The sequence below is a fragment of the Ursus arctos genome, unplaced genomic scaffold (assembly GCF_023065955.2).
Source record: "Ursus arctos isolate Adak ecotype North America unplaced genomic scaffold, UrsArc2.0 scaffold_14, whole genome shotgun sequence".
In the NCBI taxonomy this organism is placed as follows: Eukaryota; Metazoa; Chordata; class Mammalia; order Carnivora; family Ursidae; genus Ursus; species Ursus arctos.
Window position 1 is genome coordinate 58,974,360 of NW_026622808.1, and position 14,469 is coordinate 58,988,828.

At 41.6% G+C, this 14,469-nt stretch overlaps 1 protein-coding gene across 3 annotated transcripts in view; it reads right to left on the bottom strand.

The window, feature by feature from the left end:
• Nucleotides 1–14,469, bottom strand: part of SUMF1 (sulfatase modifying factor 1) — an 89,550-nt gene that overhangs the window by 41,104 nt on the left and 33,977 nt on the right. For all 3 annotated transcript variants that reach the window (XM_026501262.4, XM_048211650.2, XM_026501263.4), the window contains exons 4-6: nt 4,543–4,625; nt 2,526–2,648; nt 1,665–1,779 (exon numbers count right to left, since the gene is read on the bottom strand). In XM_026501262.4, coding sequence (XP_026357047.1) covers nt 1,665–1,779; nt 2,526–2,648; nt 4,543–4,625 — 321 coding nt within the window. The remainder of the gene's footprint in view (nt 1–1,664; nt 1,780–2,525; nt 2,649–4,542; nt 4,626–14,469) is intronic.

The window sequence follows — 14,469 nt, forward strand, 5'->3', positions numbered from 1 at the left end:
TGGGTAGTGAATCATTTCCCATTGGTTTGTGTTGGTTCCTTTATCACATGCTTAATGCATATATATATGGAGTTCCACACTCACACATATGCACCCCTATACCGACTGGAAGGCTACTTATTCTTATGCAGTATATTATTTACATTAAGTACCAAAAAATGAAACTATAATGCTTTAACCACTATAGCTCAAAATATTTTTAGGTTTCTGCTAGGTCAAGTGTCTCCTAGGATGTCTCAAGGATGCTTCATCCTTTTCAAAAATGTCTTGGTCTTTCTCTCTCACTACTTTATCATTTCAGTTGAAGTTTTAGAGTCATTTGGCCATCTTCCAAATAATGTATCTGTGTTACATTTATAAGTAAATTTTGGAAGAAGTATTTTTGTGTGAAACAAAAATATAAATATGAAAAAAAAACGACAGCTGTTTGAAAGAGTGTTGAAAGAAAATTATTCTCTGCAACAACAAACCCAGTAAGGTGCTATTTACCCACCGCAAGATTTCTTTTCTCACTGTTCAGAGAAAACGAAATGTTTTTAACATTGCTTCATTAGTGTATGATTTTGCCAGCAGAAGAGCAATGAGAAAGGATCTCTCATACACTTCTGGAGGAACAAGCCACAAGCACTCTGGAAAACAGTATATATCTAAAATCTTTACCACGAAAGTTTTCTAGTCTTTGACTCATTAATTTCATTGCTGGGAATCTATCTTAAACAAATCATCAGAGATAAGATGCTCCTTGGTATACTGTTTAGCAAAAAAACCTCCAAAACACCCCAACATGTATAACCTAAGTGTGTGACTTATTAATAAGAGGCAAATAAATTAGGGCTCATTCAAATGACAGGTTAAAAGACAATGAATTTGGGAAAAACTGTTAATGACAGATAAAATGTTCCTGATATTAAGCAGGGAAAAACAGGATTTTAGGTACTGCATTCAGCATGACCCAAAATATGTAAAAAATATGTAGCTACAAAAAATATGTATATACACATATATATTTATACATTCCATATATATGTATATGTACATATATAAATGTATGTGTGTGTGTGTGTGTGTATACATCTACGTATACATCAGAAAAATATATGCTGGCATATATGGGAGTTAAGAGCACGGGCTTTAGAAACAAACCAACCCGGTTCAAATCCCAATTCTGCTGCTCTCCAGCTATGTAACCTTGGGCAAGTTAGTTAACCGCTCTGTCCCTCGGAATGCTCACCTGGAAAATGAGGATAAAGTAATGGTCCCTACCTTACAGAGCTGAATTAACGTTAAATGAGATAATTCATACAAATGCTTAGCACCTGGCCTGGCACACTGCAAGCACAACGACTAGCCGTTATTAGCATCACGAACACAGAAAAGAGGAAATGTACCAATATGCTAACGGTTGATCTCTGGGTGGCAAAATTCCAGGTCCTTTTAATTTTCCCTTTTATACTCTTCTTGTTTTCCAAAGTTTCTATAAGTATGATGGAATCGGGAAGAAAACTGTGTTATAAAAAGAACATGTAGTTATTAAGAGCTGCCATGTGCACGAGTGGATGAATGAAGGAAGAGGACAGCAGACTGGTCAGCAAGTGAGCAATGCCTTCCACACCTGTCCACGCTCTCGGGAGCTGCTGCCCGCCTTCCCAAGTCTCACTACTCACAGGGGCAGTTCCTTGGAAGCCGTCCTCCCCGGTGTTGGTCACAGGAAATTCGCCCTGCCAAATGTTGGCATAATGCTGGCCTTTCGGCTGTAGTTTGTTGCCCCAGGGGAAAAGTCTGTCAGAAGAGACACAGGCATCAGCCTGTCAAACAGGCACAGGCTTCTGGATTAAAGTCAAGAGAAGGAATGCAAAGAAAGAGAGAGCATTGCTCACTTGTTCAGAGTGAACTATGTTTTACATTTCAAATATATAAACAAAGCTTTTAACCAAGACTTTTTTTTTTTTTTAACTTCCGCACAACTAGCTCGTATCAAGTTCACAACAAGCTCTGTGTTTCCCAAGTACTCAAGAGGCCTGAAATAAATCACGTAACTAAGAGAAGGACTTATCGAAGGCTGGGAAAGTAGGCATCATTCTGGACTTATATGGTAGCACAATCAGCCAGCATCACACCACACTTTTTTATAAAGCCTCTGCTATTTTAAGGAGCCTTTCCTAGAAGATGTGACCCAAACATGAATTTTCTGTCTCATGGCTCTAGAAGCAGAGAAATACCACTGCTTCAGGAGATGTCTAAATAAGAAAATCCTAAAAGCAAGGCAGCCTGCCAAAAGGCTCTGAGGAGGACTACATAAGAACAGAGGGGCTAAATGTGGGGAGCACACTCTGGGGCTGCAGGGAGCCCACTTCACCAGACAATGGGTGACCCTTGCATCAGTATCCCCTAAGTGAGTTCATGGAGATGAAGAAAGCCTAGGAAGAAAAAGCTGTTATTTTTGTTTAAAATCAACTTTCTCCAAAGTAAGCACCACAGATTTAGAAAAAGGTCAACACACAGGCAAGATGAGACCCTCCAAGTACCTGTTTTGCAGGCCCCCACGACAGCTGTATTCCCACTCAGCTTCCGTGGGCAGACGCTTTCCCGCCCACGTGCAGTAGGCAACGGCATCATTCCAGGAGACGTGGAGGACCGGATGATCAGGCCTGGGAAAGAGCAAAGGCAGAGTGAGGAGGGGCACGAATTCTAACAGGAAACAGGAACTGGCTTCAGCCACGCACCCATAATCCCCCTCAGTTCAATCTGGGACACTGAGGTGGTCCTGGTCCCCAACTCAAGCCCCAGCCATGCCACATCTGCCACCTTCCACTGCAGGTTTCTGACATCCCAGGCTCAAATGGCTTATAATCCCTCTTGGAACTAGACTCAACACATTTCTTCACTTGCGGGCAGGCCTGGAGCCCCACAGACCCTCACTCCCTACGGTGGATGTGGAGATGCACCACCCACATCCCCCGTTAAGGAAGACGTGCTCCTCCAGCTGCTGGGAGTGCTCCCTCAGGGTTTCCCCACTGCCGAGAGCCACCTCAGAGCCACCAACGACTAACCACAGCCAGCGCATGAAGGCCCAGCCCTTTCAGCCCACCACAGCTCCATCCTAGTCACCCCCAAGCCCCCTAAGGGATCAGAGGGGACCTCTTGGGCCTGCGCTGTAGTCTTGGCTTCTCCCTCTGCCCGGTCCTGCTCCCTCTCCCTCCTTTGCACAGGTTGCTTGGCTTTAAACTTCGTGCTTTCTACTGCAGATTAGCTGGCTATATTTGCCTCATGCCAGCAGATTCCAAATTAGTATTTTTTCTAAGGGCAGAGAAAGACAAGGAGGGTAAGGGGGAAAGTTGGAGAATAAGGGGAAACACACATTCACATATTCACACACAATTTGCTGTTGATTAAATTGTTAATTCGCTTTTTCAAGTGGACTACACACTCCTAGTCCATTCCTGAAACATCTTTGAATTCCCTACAGCAATTCCATCATGACTTTCATTTATTCTTTCAACAAATGTTTATTGAGTACCTAGTATGTATCAGTAACTGTTTTCAGCAATGATCAGAGATGTACTTTTCTAAGAAAATGGACTCAGTCAGTGGGTAAAATACATTCCCCTCTGGGTTTTCCTTCTGCCTTAGGTTTCTCTTCTATTAAATTCATGCAAGAAAATGTCACTCGGGAGCTAAGAAGCCCAGTCGACCTGAGGTACCCAAGAATCCTAGGACTTTCTGTCTCACAGTCTACTTCCACCACGAAAGCTGCCAGCTCAGACTCTGCAAGGTTTCTGTCCTTTGTCAGAGGACTATATCCCTAAAGCTGAACCTCATGTACGCTCAGCTGCTTGGCAACGAGGGCAGTAACCAGGAATGTTGTCAAAAATAGAGGCTCAAAACTCCCATCTGAAAAAGTGGGTTAGGAGAACAGTTTTCTTGGGCTGTCGAGATGCTGAGTCCTGACCCAACCTTTCTCCATCTCCGGGGCTTAAAGTGCTACTCTATTTTTGCTTGAGATAATTATTTCCTTGCCACCCTGGAGACTTGCTGACCGACTTGCAGCTCTGTGGTTTTTCAGTCAGATGGTGGCTTCAAAGTATGTCAGTCCAGGACTGCAGATAACAAGAATCCTATACCCAAGGCTGGCGCTTCCACAGTGACCACCTGGCCAGACACAAATACTTACCCATAAGACAGATGGTCTTCTTCCTCATAATGACCCACTCATGAGAGAGAGCAAACAGACAGCTTGCAAAGATTAAATGTCAAGAGATTTGTAACAGGCCTGTCAAAGGGGGAAAAAATATGCAAAGGCAACTCTTTGACAGGCCAAATGAGGAAGGAAGATGCCACCTTGTAAGAGCCTTCTATGAATTAGGCACAGTGTATGGGTCTTCACATACACTCTTTCCTACTATTTTATTTTCCTATCAACCAATTCGAGTGTGTCATTTTCACCCTTTTACAGTTGAAGATGGCCACTGAGTTCCTTTTCAACACACAGGAATCTATGCGGCAATTAAACATGTCCACTGGGGAAAGAGCCACCAGCCTCACCTGTGGAGAACAGTGGAGTCGGGCCCTTCTGGGTGTCTCCAGTTAGCGCCTTTAACAGGTAACCACCAGGGAGCAGCTGCAACCTCAAAGCAACCCAGAAAAGCTGAGGTTAGCGATGATGACTCTAGAAAACACTGACTCAGTATGTGCAGGGGAAAAAAAAATCTCATGACCTTCAACTTCCATTTCAGTTACCAAACAAATACTTTTACCAGAATATCAAAAATAAAGATTTATATGTGAGTAAATCTTCAATAAAAGAGTACTATTTCCTATCATAAAGCCCAACGATGACTAAATAGGTCTGTATTTAAATGGTGTGTATCTCCAAGAATTTTTACTTTCTTAAGGATTTATTTATTTATCTTAGAGCGGAGGAGGGGCAGAGGGAGAGGGAAAGAATCTCCAGCAGACTCCCCCATGAGCACAGAGCCCTACACAGGGCTCGATCTCGTGACCCTCATATCACGACCTGAGTCAAAATCAGGAAGTGAGAAGCTCAACCAGCTGAGCCACCCAGGCGCCCCTCCAAGAATTTTTAAAAGATGCAGTCCTAGCTAATCCTCTATAATCTCTAACAAGTGAGAGACAGGTTGTTCTGCTCCTATTTAAAAGATGAGGAAACAGAGTTAACCTTACAATTAAGTGCTGGGCTGAAGGTCAACTAAGGTGGTCAGATAGCAAGCTGAAGCACAGGGTAAAAAGCCGGAGTGTGTTTTCAAAAGACTGTCATTCAATTTCCAGCCCAACATCAGCTGTGTAGCCCTGAGCAAGTACACTGCTTGTCTGGCTCCTTAGAGTCCTCATCTGTGAAATGGGGGCAGGACCCCTGCCTCACCCACCTCAGACCACAGAAGAGGTTGAATTCGCCAGGATTGGGAAGTGCTCAAATGTTCCCAGGACCTTAACTCCTACTTTACAGTTCTAGTAACCCAAACAACAAGAGCAAGTGGCCCTCATTTAGTGACTGGTGAAGAACCTGGCTTTGGAGCCAGTAAAAACAAGATTCGAATCACTCACGGTGTGACCCTTGGCAACCTACTGAAGCTCCCCAGGCCTGTTTTCTCATGTTTAGATGGAGATTGTAACAATAGCCACCTCATGGGTTATGACAAGGAAGAAATATAACATACAGAAAGGGCTGACAAGTACGCCTAGCACCAGTGAGCACTCTGTAAAGAGAACTAGTCTCAACCATGGCTTCAAGACAGGAGGAGAGCCATAAAAAAATCATCATCGCTGTTGCTAATACTAACTAAAGAACAGAAACTTGCAAATGACTCCTGTAATATATACTACCGCAGACTCGAGGTTATCGCCATGACAATGCGACTGTCAATCATTTGCATCCTGATGAGCTGGGCTGAGTCGAAGAGAAGGGGGATGGTGTTCCTGCTGACGATTACAGCAATCATTGAAAACACCAAACTCTGTTCTTGTTCTTTTCTTCACATCAGTACAAGCAAAACATTCATGGGATTTCACTCACAATCTGATGGGAAAACCCAAATTCTCTTATATTTCAACAAAAGAGGCATAATGTCCTTAAGGACACCACTGCGCGGTGTTCTATTTTTCAGAGACCAGGAGGGGCAAAAGGCACGGCTTATTTCTATTTCACCCGGGGATTTTCTCACTGACTACACTGCTGGATGTTTAGGGTCCAATGACAGGTAATTCATTCCATGCCAAGGGAAAATACGCATAGAAAGCCCAGGTTATCCCACTCTTGTGTTTCAGTATCTTCAGATCACTCACCCAACCTCAACCCACCCCAACACTGATCAGATGGGCCACCAGAAGGTTCTATGTCTTAAAATAATAAAAGAACTAAAGACAAATATGGAAAATGTTAAACTTTGTTAAATACAGGTGGTAGAAACTAGAATGCCTGTTTTTCTTGTACCCTTTTAAGTATTGAAACATTTCATCAATAGCAATTTAAAAAAAAAAAACTGATTAATTTCTTCTACTACTGATGGGCATTTGGGAGGGTTTCAGTTTGGGGCTATCATGAATAGTGCTTCCTTCTATGAACATTCTTAGGAGCTCATGACTTTCAGCAAGTATACATATGCATTTCTGTTGATCGTACACCATGGAGTGGAAATGCTGAATCACAGGGTCTGCATACGAACAGCTGTAGTGAAGACGGCCAAACACAAGCTTTAATGGCCCATGTGTTCCAAGGTTTCCCAGCCCTTCTTCGGGGGGGCGGGGGGGGGGGTTTCCATGGAGCTGGCTGATGTAAAGCAGACCCTGGTGGGGCTGCTCCAGCAGCCTCCCTTTTCCTCTCCTCTTCCCCTCAATTCACTCAGGTTCAAATATTTGCTGAGCACTCATTATCTGCCAGCCACTGAGTCTGATTCCTAAAAGAGATCTTCAACTCCCAGGAATCCACAGAGTATGAATTAAGACAGTATATTGATCGTGTTTAAATTATTTACTTTACATGTTTATCTTATGTGGTTAATTGCACCAAGTTGGGAGTAAAATATGGAGCTAGTCACTTCGTTTTCCTTCAAAAATGTCTACAAAACTCCAGTTGGTGGGTCTAGGTACCACCTTACACATGATAGTGCCATAGTTCTGGCTCAGTTTCCTCCCCACTACACACACACTTTCTCTCATTCTAGATATCTGCTTGATATTTCTCCCAGGATTCCTCTTTTCTGAAATCTTTCCTAGGATGTTAGCAACCCAGCTTACATGACTTGAAGTTATGGAGCTATACAGTGATCAACAATCTCAGTGATGTGTGCAGTGAGACAGGACAAACAGACTGGCTTGAGACGGGGGGTGGGGGGACACCACGGTAACATGTCCTTGTCTGAAGGCCACAACCTAGTTTTTCTCCAAGATATTAAGACCTGAAGTAAGTATGCAAAGGTATAGCTACAGTATTATAATATTATTTCTAATTAAAAATTACAAAGTAACCCATCCTGGGCATCCATCCATCCACAGGAATACTATACAGTTATCAAAAGACACTCTAAAATAGAAATACATATATAATATACTATGAAGATAACCTACAGAATAGAATACATATTTGATTCTGTTTCTGTAAAATATATGCACATGAATGTATGGTAATATACTCTGAAGAAAAAAGTTTGGAAGAACGTCCTTGCACTTATAGGGGTCAAGACTAGGGGAGTAATGTACTTGTTAAGGTTGAGTGTGTATTACTGTAATAAGAGTTCTCAACTTCAGAACTACTGACATATTAGGCCAGATAATTCCCTGTTGCAGGGGTCTGTCTTGTGCACTGTAGGATGTATAGTAGTGTCCCTGACCTCTTCCCGCTAGACGCCAGTAGCACCGTCCCCCACCCAACTGCAGCAGCCAAAAGCATCTCCAGACATTGCCAAATGCAGAATAACCACTGTACTATGAGAATCAGAAAAAAAAAAAAAAAAGGACCATCTTTCTTAAATGTTAATATACAGCTCATAGAAGCACAGTGGTAAGCGCATCCAAGCCTAGAACCAGGCTACCTGAGCCTGAAAAACAGCACCACCTTTTACAAGCTGCATGATCTTAGACTTCTTCATTAACCTTTCAGGTCTGTCTGTTCCCTCATAAAATGGGATAGTAACACTTCTATCCACTTCCCTGGGTAGCTGTGAGAATTAAATAAGGAAATATACATAAAGAGCTTAGACCAGTGACCTGGCACAATGTCAGAATGACACAAGTGCTAGCTATCATTATTATTACTATTCATTTATGTTATTCCACGTTGCAATATTCTCTTAGGACTTTCAATGAATATACATTCTAATCAGTGAAAATCTGCCCCCTAATACTTCTTCAGCATGGGCCCCAGCCACCCCTCAGTTCACCCTTTTCAGAAGAAAGATAGGCTGGGAAAAGTATTAGAACATGTGTCATTTCCAAACAATTGCCAGGAAGAGTGTATAGTTGTTATCTTCCATCACAGTCATGATGTGAGAACCATCTACACATCAACTAGCCCATTCCCTGAAGCAAGCAGCACCACAGAGTGGGGCAGGGGAAGGTATAGGTGATGCAGGAGGAACCCACATTCACCAGACGCTAAACCAGACAAAGCTTTGGGACCTGTAAGAGTACCTATACCACATGCCCGTCTGTGAAGAAGCCCGTAAGTCCCCGCTGTAATGATCAGACACACAGTCAGGAACCATTTCCCCATCTGACACATGAGGAAGAATAAACAGGTAACCAAGGTCACCCCACGAGGACTGATGCGATCAGAGGTAGGACATCATTCATCCTGGGAATCATGCCTCAGGAAAGCCAGGATGTTTCCCAGCCCAGTTTACGGCAAATCCCATCCAATGTCACCAGGTGCCTTCCTTTTCCAAATGTCACTGTTAACGCTGTTTTTAAAACCTTGTTCTTGAACTCCTGGTTACTGTCTTGAAAATAAATGCTATCCTACTATGTTTAGGAACTTAAGAAATAAAATAACTTTTGAGAGTCATATATGAGCCAGCAAATCACGGTCATACTGCAAATTATGCCATCTCTAGTTGCTCGGCTTTAACAGGAAGAGTCTTCCGGCGTGTTGCCTGGAGAGCAGCAGCAGCAACAAGAGTGGACTGGCATCTATGACAAGCCTCATCCTACAAGGAGAACATTTTTTTTTTAATGTGGTTGCCCACCTACACATTTTCTGTTCAACTGAGACAATTCCAGAGTTACAGCACTCCCTTATATCCAGGGGGAAAAGGACTTTAACTTGACCTATTTCTAGACAACCATCTCCATAGCAACTGTCTTGGGTTTTAAGCTGAAACAGCTGTACCAGACAGCCAGTGACCAATCACAATGTAAATAGGATCCATGTAAGTATTGATGTCCCCTTGAGAAATGGACTTCCCAGTGCAAAGACATCGTTTCTCACCTCTCCCTGGGGACATAACCAGATTTGTAGTAACAGTTTAAAGAAAAGGAAGGGAGAAGCTATCAAAGGTATCTTTATTCTTGCCAGGGGTGGTAAATTATGCTTCTTATACACACACAGCCTAGAATAAAGTCGGCACAGGAGAAAGGCTCTGTGTAATTATGCATATTTAAGCGTAAAGATGTCAAGTTCACAACCGTACAACTGTTTTCCTAAAAATTAAATGCATTTAGACAAGCAAATTAAAAAGATGGACGTTTCTTGAAATGTAGTATAAACATGACAGTTACCCCTATAAAAACAGCCTGGGAGAATTTTCAACTGGCACCAGTGAACAATGAGAAATTACAGATCTGTTCAAATTCATGAAGTATAAATAAAACTGGAGGAGAATCCAGCAGCCGAAGGAATCAGATGGAGTACAAAGCACATAGTAAAAAATCTCTTCCTTCAGCACCCAATACAAATGTGGAAAGTAAAGAACCTGGCTTAAATAAAGAATAAAAAGAAATGCATCATTAAAATAGGTAGTCAAGCCTGACAGCTTATTTTAAATTAAATCCTAAATTATGTACTATCACTACTTAATAGAATTTGTGTGAGAGAAAAATGCATGCTTTTTCAAATAGAGTACAAATATTTATGAAACTTAAAACATAACTGAAAATTTTCAATACTTTTGCTTCAGTTCTTAGTGAAATTCCTCAGGCTAGGATACACTGAATTTCCATATGGCATCAATCAGTACACTCTAAACATTCATTACATGTCCTTAAGAGAGGAGTGGATACACTACGCATAGTCATTCATTATACATATGTGCAAAAAATGGCCCAGGAATCTTTGGGCTCAAAGAACCCTTAACAGTGATCTAGTTTACTCATTGTCAGTTGTATGGGGAAAGTTGATTTGGGACTTTCTTCAGTGAAAGAAAGAAGAGAAAAGGACTTTTTTTTTAAATAATTTTTCACTTCTTTAGGGAAAGAGGTGACCATGTAAATCGATATAACCTATCTTCAAAGCAATTTGACAATACTCAGCAAGAGGCTGGCTACATCACGTGCATACGCAGCAAGGAGACTGAGTACCTTGTTTGTACATCCACATGAAGGAATAGAACAGTCATTAAAAATTATATATGGGAAAATGTAATTGCTTGGATAAATGTTTGCCTTTCACAGAAAGTGAAAAGTCACTTACAAGTATGTGTGTACAAGTCTACTTAAAAATATGTTTTCATGGGGGCGCCTGGGTGGCACAGCGGTTAAGCGTCTGCCTTCGGCTCAGGGCGTGATCCCGGCGTTCTGGGATCGAGCCCCACATCGGGCTCCTCTGCTATGAGCCTGCTTCTTCCTCTTCCACTCCCCCTGCTTGTGGTCCCTCTCTCGCTGGCTGTCTCTATCTCTGCCAAATAAATAAAATCTTTAAAAAAAAAAAAATGTTTTCATGTAGACACACAAACACTCACACCCCAAGAAAAGATTAGTTAGCACACATACTGAAATGTCCGCAATGGTTATTCCTGGGTGTTGGGATTATGGGTGATATTTAATGTTCTTTTGTGGGTGCCATCTTTAATTTCTAAATTATCTACACTGAACATACTTTTCAGCTTTTCTAAGATTTTTCTTTTAACAGAGCTAAGAGACTTAATTTTACGGAAAAAACAAAAATAAGCAATATTAAAAATATCTATTAATTTAATTAAACATTACTGATACTATCCTACTGCAAACTTTATTTTTAAATTCATCTTCCAGTTCCATCAATAAGCATACACATTTTAACATATTTTTCCCAAATCATATATTGATAGTTTTCATTATATTTACTAAATACTTTCCTACGTTTTATCTGGACTTCACAACAAACATTTTTAGTGGCCACACACAATAGTTCGTCATATTGATATATCATAATTTACCAAATAATCTCCTAACGTTGAACCACTCGGGTTATATTAAGCTTTGTTGCTTTTTTTTTTTTTTTTGCTATTACAGGTAATAATACAGTGAACATCTTCAAACACATTCACTTATATTTTTTATTTTTTATTCCTTTTTTTGATGTTGATATAACAACTTTATTTCTTTTTTTAAATTTTTTATTTTATTTTTTTTTTTTGATGTAAAGTTTGATGATTCATTAGTTGCGTATAACACCCAGTGCACCATGCAATACGTGGGGGAATGGGATAGGCTGGTGATGGGTAGTAAGGAGGGCACGTATTTTTTTTATTTCTGCTGCATTTCCAGAAGTGGTACCTAAGAGTGTGTCTCTCTAAGCTCTTGCTAAAACTCATTTTCAAAAATCCACAACGTAATTTTTAAAGTTTATAACATTAATAGATTTTGTGGCTAGTTTCCCTTGGGAAAGAGGGCTGAGCATATATAAAAGCTCACGGCACCCCAGAACTATGTATTTATTATAATTCTTTACAAGGAGACTCCATTTAGACATCTTAAATTTCTAGCGGCTAACTTAGGTCTTTTTCAATGTATAAAACAGGGAAATATCATGAAGTCTGAATGCCATTTGATTGATTCTGTACTTTTTCCTTCATGCCTTACAAGCTGTGAAGCTTCTGAGAAAAAAGGGCAAAAAGAAGACAGAATATAGTAAAAGGCATCCTAAGAATGGGAAATTCTCTCACACAGGTTATTTTGGAGGGAAATCAGACCATGAATAATCCCACCTATTTTTGGTAAAAGAGAAGAAAAAGAGGAGAGTCATCACCCCAGAGAGCATCATGACAAAGGGGACAGGACTCTTGCTGCAAAAGCAGCCCAGGTTCACAGTCAGATGATCTACTTCCTAACTGTTTTAGCTACAGGCATCTGCAGAGGGTCATGTAGCATGATGGTTCAACTGCTGCCCCTTGAAACTAGAGGCTGGCACTGAACTAGCCAATCTCAGCCCAGGGCTGCAGGAGCACAGAACAAATTCTGAATACTCCACAGGGCTGACTTCTTCAGATCACCAGCCTGACATGAACATTTCACCCGGCAGCTGGACACTGTGCCAGTGGCGGGATGGTGACTGCTGATTCTCCGTGTGGTGACAGCACACAGAGCAGGAAACATTTGCATATTTTCTTAACAATACTGTGTATCTTGCAAAGCTCTGCGAGAGCTGGTAAAGCAAACACTGGCTTGGCAGGGAGTGGAAACCTGGCTCTAACACTCAAGTATGCCATGCTTTCCCCGTATGACTGTATGCTTAATGCAGGCCTGCTTACAATGTTGCAGAGTTTTAAAGGTGGGATGGATCTGGGAGGCTATCTATTTAAACATCCTCATTTTACAGATGAAAAAATGAGCCCCTGGACTGCCTGAGTGGCTCAGGTGGTTAAGCCTTTAGCTCAGGTTGGGATCCCAGGGTCCTTCTCAGCAGGGAGTCTGCTTCTCCCTCTCCCTCTGCCCCTCCCCCTGCTTGTTCATGTTTTCTCTCCCTTTCTCTCTCTCTAATAAATAAAGTAAAATCTTTTAAAAAAGAAAAAAAAATGAGCCCTGAAAAGTGGCAGGCAGAGCCAGGAAAAGAACCTACAACTGCAGATTTTCAATTCAGAACTTTTTTCCACTATCCAAGCATTTCCCAACAGCTGTCTCCTAATAGTTTATGACAAGATGTTGGTAGGTAAAGGGGGAGGCGGTGGTGGAGAGGTTCCAAAGTCACAGCAGTCTAAGTAGTCAGGAAGGCACTGGGTTAATCAAGTTAAACTAGGTTGGTTTGTTTTTTTTTTTTAATTGCAGAACTTTTCAAAATCTTTAAACTATAACATGTGTTTAAGTTTTGTTTAAGGAGATACAGTATGCACTGAGCCAAGCAGTTCGCCAAGTGGTTAGTGGGTTCCAGTCCTGCCTCTCCTCCTTACTAGCTATGTGACATTGGGCAAGCTACTGAACCTCTCTGAGCCTTGGTTTCCTCATTCAGTAAAATGAGTACACTAAGAAAACTTCTCTGATAGGCTTGCTGTCTGGATTTAGTGTAATAAACAGCAAAGAGATACATATTCTTATGTATATGTGGGTATCAGAACATTACTAGAAATCTATAAAAACCAATTCACAATGCCATTCATTCATTCATTCATTCAACAAACATTCCATGAACATCTTCCCTATGCCAGCCCTGTGCTAGGCCCTGGGGGTGCAGAAGTGAAGCATACAACCTGGGGGTGAAGAAAAACAAATGAGTAGATAATTTTAAGCCTGCATTAAGTACTATGACCAGGAGGAGTTCGGTGAGCTATGGGAGCCCAAGGAGGGGCACCCAACGACAGTCAGGGGGTGCTACTCTGCAAATGCTTCCATTAGAAGGTGAGAAGGAGGAGCAAGTGAAGCAGGGCAGGGATGGGTAGGGCATTCCACATAGGAGGCTGCCTGTATTATAAATGTACTTCACTTAATCAGAGAAGTTGGGCATCAATACTTTTTGTTAAATGAAACACACCAAAGATCTTCAGAACCTTAGATCTGAAGGGATGCCAAGAGATCCCCTGGTTTCAACTTACACCCAAAGACATCCTTTCTACAGTGTTTCTAGGATGAACAGGTGAGGCAGGAAAAACACTGGTCCTCATGTGACCAGGGCAGTCGAGATTTACACCTGTTATCTAGCATAATTAACAGCATCCCATTTCGCTCTCAAAAGTGTCCTGATGTGGACAATAAATTACATGGTCATTCTACCAATAGATGGTCTCCCTGCTCAGCTTGAACAATTCAGGTGACCCGCATCACTTCCTTGCAGGCAGTCCCTCCTGTCCAGATCACTCTAATAACTAGAGGGTTCTTAATCAAAGGCTAAAATGAAATGTCTCCCAGAGAACTTCCAACTGCTGGCACTCATTAGGCTCCCAAGGATTACATGGAATAAATCAAATTCCTTTCAGATCACCTTTCAGACATTTGTAGAATAATGATAATTCACTCAACTCTAGTCTTCTCTAGGCTCAGTAATTTATTCAACCTTCTCCATGCTCTACCATTTCAAAGGGAATCACCACCTCCCCGGTTGCTCAGGCCAAA